The sequence below is a fragment of the Coregonus lavaretus genome (assembly GCF_964263955.1).
Source record: "Coregonus lavaretus genome assembly, chromosome: 3".
NCBI classification, from domain to species: Eukaryota; Metazoa; Chordata; class Actinopteri; order Salmoniformes; family Salmonidae; genus Coregonus; species Coregonus lavaretus.
Genome location: NC_139990.1, coordinates 9,951,887 through 9,957,560, shown reverse-complemented (window position 1 = coordinate 9,957,560; position 5,674 = coordinate 9,951,887). Strand labels below are relative to the sequence as shown.

Below are 5,674 nucleotides of genomic sequence, written 5' to 3'. Positions count from 1 at the left end.
AGGGCCTTCTATGCCATCAAAAGGAACATAAAATTCGACATACCAATTAGGATCTGGCTAAAAATAGTTGAGTCAGTTATAGAACCCATTGCCCTTTATGATTGTGAGGTCTGGGGTCCGCTCACCAACCAAGAATTCACAAAATGGGACAAACACCAAATTGAGACTCTGCATGCAGAATTCTGCAAAAATATATTCAGCGTACAACGTAAAACACCAAATAATGCATGCAGAGCAGAATTAGGTCGATACCCGCTAATGATAAAAATCCAGAAAAGAGCCGTTAAATTCTACAACCACCTAAAAGGAAACGATTCACAAACCTTCCATAACAAAGCCATCACCTAAACCTGGTCCTGGGGCTCTGTTCACAAACACAAACAGACCCCACAGAGCCCCAGGACAGCAACACAATTAGACCCAACCAAATCATGAGAAAACAAAAAGAAATACATAACACATTGGAAAGAATTTACAAAAAAACTGAGCAAACTAGAATGCTATTTGTCACCTGACCACTGTGCCTGACCCAAAATTAAGGAAATCTTTGACTATGTACAGACGTTTCTTTCCTCTCTGGTAACTGAGTTAGGAAGGACTCCTGTATCTTTGTAGTGACTTTGTGTATTGATACACCATCCAAAGTGTAATTAATAACTTCACCATGCTCAAAGGGATATATTTTCTTTACCCATCTACCAGTAGGTACCCTTTTTTGCGAGGCATTGGAAAACCTCCCTGGTCTTTGTGGTTGAATCTGAGTTTTGAAATTCACTGCTTGACTGGAGGACCTTACAGAAAATGTGTGGGGTACAGAGATGAGGTAGTCATTCAAAAATCATGTTAAACACTACTATTGCACACAGAGTGAGTCAGTGAAACTTATTATGTGACTTGATAAGCACATGTTAACTCCTGAATTTATTTAGGCTTGCCATAACAAAGGGGTTAAATACTTTATAATAATATTATAATAATATGCCATTTAGCAGACGCTTTTATCCAAAGCGACTTACAGTCATGTGTGCATAGATTTTTACGTATGGGTGGTACTTATTGACTCAAGACATTTGAGCTTTTCATTTGTAATTCATTTGTAAACATTTCAAAAACATAATTCCACTTTGACATTATGGGGTATTGTGTGTAGGCCAGTGACACAAAATCTCAGTTTAATCCATTTTAAATTCAGGCTGTCAGACAACATGTAGAACAAGTAAAGGGGTGGGAAAACGTTCTGAAGGCACTGTACATCTAGTTATTCATCCATGAAGCAACACTGTTGTTGTTAAGCCAGAGCCTAGATAATGTTTGCGTCTCAAATGGCACCCTATTCCTTACATAGTGCATAGGGCTGCGGTCAAAACTAGTGTACTATATAGGTAACAGGGTGCCATTTGGAATGCAGCCTGGATAATGTTTTTATTCCAGAGTCCTACAGCCAGGGAGTTCCAGGGTGTTTATTAAGGAGAGAGTTTTAGATTAGAAAACTAGGTGAAAGTCCTGATCAAATTTCAACCATGTTATGTCTCTGTTGTGTTGTTATATCCAACTGTAAGTGCTGTTATTGTGAAGTGGAAACGTCTAGGAGCAACATAGGCTCAGCCGCGAAGTGGTAGGCCACACAAGCTCACAGAATGGGAATGCCAAGTGCTGAAGCGTGTAGCGCGTAAAAATCATCTGTCCTCGGTTGCAACACTCACTACCGAGTTCCAAACTGCCTCTGGAAGCAACGTCAGCACAATAACTGTTTGTAGGGAGCTTCATGAAATGGGTTTCCATGGCCAAGCAGCCGCACACAAGCCTAAGATCACCATGCGCAATGCCAAGCGTCGGCTGGAGTGGTGTAAAGCTCGCCGCCATTGGACTCTGGAGCAATGGAAACGTGTTCTCTGGAGTGATGAATCACGCTTCACCATCTGGCAGTCCGACGGACGAATCTGGGTTTGGCGGATGCCAGGAGAACGCTACCTGCCCCAATGCATAGTGCCAACTGTAAAGTTTGGTAGAGGAGGAATAATGGTCTGGGCTGTTTTTCATGGTTCGGGCTAGGCCCCTTAGATCCAGTGAAGGGAAATCTTAACGCTACAGCATACAATGACATTCTAGACGATTCTGTGATTCCAACTTTGTGGCAATAGTTTGGGGAAGGCCTTTTCCTGTTTCAGCATGACAATGCCCCCGTGCACAAAGCGAGGACCATAAAGAAATGGTTTGTATAGATCGGTGTGGAAGAACTTGACTGGCCTGCACAGAGCCCTGACCTCAACCCCATCGAACACCTTTGGGATGAATTGGAACGTCGACTGGGAGCCAGGCCTAATTGCCCAACATCAGTGCCTGACCTCACTAACGCTCTTGTGGCTGAATGAAAGCAAGTCCCCGCAGCAATGTTCCAATATCTATGGGAAAGCCTTCACATAAGAGTGGATGCTGTAATAGCAGCAAATGGGGGACCAACTCCATATTAATGCCCATGATTTTTGAATGAGTGTTTCGACGAGCAGGTGTCCATATACTTTTGGTCATGTAGTGTACATTGCCTCATTCCATATTCCTGCAGTATGACATTCTAGCTTTTATGGTTTTTGTGGACATTTGGTTTCCAAAGTATTTCTTACTGTTAGGTATACTTTTTAAGATACTCTGTTCCTTTAATATTTTTGCCTCTCTCTTGGCTACTCTCTCGCACTTTCTCTCTATCTCCGTCAGCTGAGAAAGATAGACATACTGTAGGGCTGTAGACAGACAGACAGTTAGTCAGTCAGACAGACAGGCATGTATAACAGACAGACAGACTTCCCTACGATCCCTCCCAGTTGTAGCCAATAGGAATGCAGACAGCCAGCCAGCCAGCCAGCCCAGAGCAGAGCAGAGTTATGAGATAGCGGCAGTATAATGGAGTTGGTTGCGTGCGGACCCGAGAGCGTCTGAATTCCCTGCCTTATTCAAACAGTTGACAGACCAGCCATGACAAACTCAACGGTCTTACGCTGCCATTTTAGGACCGCAGCAGAACAAAAAGATCAACTGTTGCTCCCTTCATCTCAGACCAGTGCACCTCTTCAACCCTTCACAACCAGTCTTGAACTCATTCTCACAGGCCTTTGATGTCAGGGAGAGGGGAACAGGCTGTGAGTCATTCAAAGGAGGGGTGTTTGGGGTTTGTCTGTAAAATAGCACTTGTTGTTTCTCTGGGAGAAATTGTAATTTGTTGGATCTTAAAGGGATACTTTGGGATGTTTGCAATTATACCCTTTATCTACTTCCTCAAAGTCAGATGAACTCGTGGATACTATTTTTATGTCTCTGCGTGCAGCTTGAAGGAAGTTGATAACTAGCGCTAGCGCAATTGCTAACTAGTGTTAGCGCAATGACTGAAAATCATGCTAGCATATACCCATAGACTTCCAGTCTTTGTGCTAACGCTAACGCGAGTTAGCATTGGCTCGCAAAACTACCTCTAACTTCCTTCATACTGGACACAGCTGAACTGGTAAACTGGTTCAGCTGACTTGGGGAAATAGATAAAGGGCCTCATTGCCCAAATCCCAAAGTATCCCTTTAATTTGAGCCAGTTTGCAACAGGAAACGTGAATTATTATGTGGATTATAGTTAATGGACATTTTTGAAGGGGTTGAACTTCAGAAGCCTTATTAAACCTCAAATACACTCAAAAATGTGTTTTCCTGCATTGTAGGAAAGTTCTCCCGAAACATGGTGATAAAATTAAGATCCTACATCTGTAGTCACTTAGGTTGCTGCTCTACCCTTGAATATGCAGGTTTTGACAGTTTTCTGTGGCAGTGATTTTCGACCAATGTGAGCGTTCTTTTGTGTCATCAAGTTGGTGTTGTAACAAGAGGTTCCTGGAGACAGTCGGTGTCGCCTTCAGCGTGTCATAAATGGCTGGTGAATAAATATTATAAATATTTTTAACACCAGACAGAATAAAACAAACATGTCAAATACTGACTGCGAGGTCAAGGAGTTCAACATGATCAACTTTCCTACCATTGTTTTCTCATCTCAGTACTATGTAACACCATTAACTCATAATATAATTTACTACTACACATTACTAGTACTCATTACTATAGTGAAGAAGACAATGTCACAGAATTATTATAATTTTTTTAAAAGAGGATTTTGGACTAGTCTTGACAGCCATGTTATGAAGAATGAGGCCCCTGCTGGGCTTCGAGAGAATTACAGAAAGAGCTCTCTTGATGCAGCTTTTGGCTTTTGGGCAGACATGAGGATTTTCAGACAACATTTTCCCAGCTGTGGCGTTTCAGGACCCATGCTACTGTAGGCCTCTAACCTTACCTGAGAGTTGTCCTCATTAGGCCAATAACATAGGTAGGTAAAGAGAGACAGAAGTACAGTACACTGACTGCAAACACAGACGCACAGATTAGGAGGAGATCATACACAATACTACATGTACCTGCCAGCCAGGTCTTCTGACCTCATTTAGCCTGGCACCAGACCTTGGGAAGCCTGTTGTTACATTACAGAGCAACAGTACTGTTTGGGAAGCCTGTTGTTACATTACAGAGCAACAGTACCGTTTGCTCACATGTTCTGACTTCCAGGAGCAACTCAGGTAAAGATCAGTGTTACCTTACAACGCAATGGTCGTGTGTTCAAATCCCACAGTGATCACGTGCACATAAAAAAAATTGTGTACTCACTGCACTGTAAGTTGCTTTGGATAAAAGTGTCTGCTATATATTACATTATTATTACTGTCAAGTGACTTGCCATCTTTGTTGCCCTTATTGAAAAGTTACAAGTCTCTCGCCAATGTTCCATTACTCAAACTTCTACATTACAAGCTGTGCATCAATGTACATAGGAGACTCATTAAAATAGATATCAAACAGAACAAAAGAAGGCAAATGCCATATTGTCTGTCTGCCTCTCTCCTGACAGAACAACAATTACAGCTATTGAAGAACAGAGAGAACGGAGATAGAGTGAATGTGCCAGAGCCCATAGAGAGAAGCTGCTGAACTGTACAGGGCTCTTCTTGTATAATAACTGCTCTTGAGCTTTGGTGAGACTCTATGAATTTTAATCGAGTTATGCTGGGTATTCCATAGCCTCCAGTCCCTCTGGTGAGGGATCTGAAAGAATTTCCAAGCACGGTCTCCCTCTCGCTGACTCTCCCTCTCTTTCTCTCTCTCCCCCTCTCTATGTGCCCCCTCTCTCCATCTCTTGCTCTCCCTCCCTCTCTCTCTCTCCCTCTCTTGTTCTCTCTCCACATTGTATTAGATCCACTCTGGCATAATTATTGCTAAGCCTCTCTCAGTTCTTTGGCGTAGAGGACAACTTTCTCCTCCTAGCAACAAATTTGCTACTGAGAGATCTAAGCAAAGCAGTGAACCATTTACATATAGCTACTGTAGCACAATAAGCTATAGCGTTTTTGCTACTAAGATACCTCAGCACAGCAGTGAACCCTTTACATATAGCTAGCACAATAAGCTATAACATGTTCGTATAACTATCCAATTTCTCTAGTTTATGTTCTGTGTGCGACATTGTGGCGTTGAGCCTTGCTAAATGCAGCTGGCAAAGGAATGCAATGCACAAAAACACTAGCTTAGTGTCATATTTAGTGTTTTTTACTTATCTATTTTTTACGTAACACTTATTTTTCTTAAA

General features: G+C 42.2%; 1 protein-coding gene across 1 annotated transcript in view; it reads right to left on the bottom strand.

Moving 5' to 3' along the window:
* The window catches only part of LOC311121094 (rho family-interacting cell polarization regulator 2-like), a gene marked incomplete at its 5' end in the record, with an annotated part of 34,854 nt that extends 30,507 nt beyond the window's left edge, over window positions 1–4,347 (bottom strand). Inside the window, one exon of the mRNA XM_084157923.1 lies at window positions 4,331–4,347. Coding sequence (XP_084014049.1) covers window positions 4,331–4,347 — 17 coding nt within the window. The remainder of the gene's footprint in view (window positions 1–4,330) is intronic.
* Between the last annotated feature and the right edge of the window lie 1,327 nt (window positions 4,348–5,674).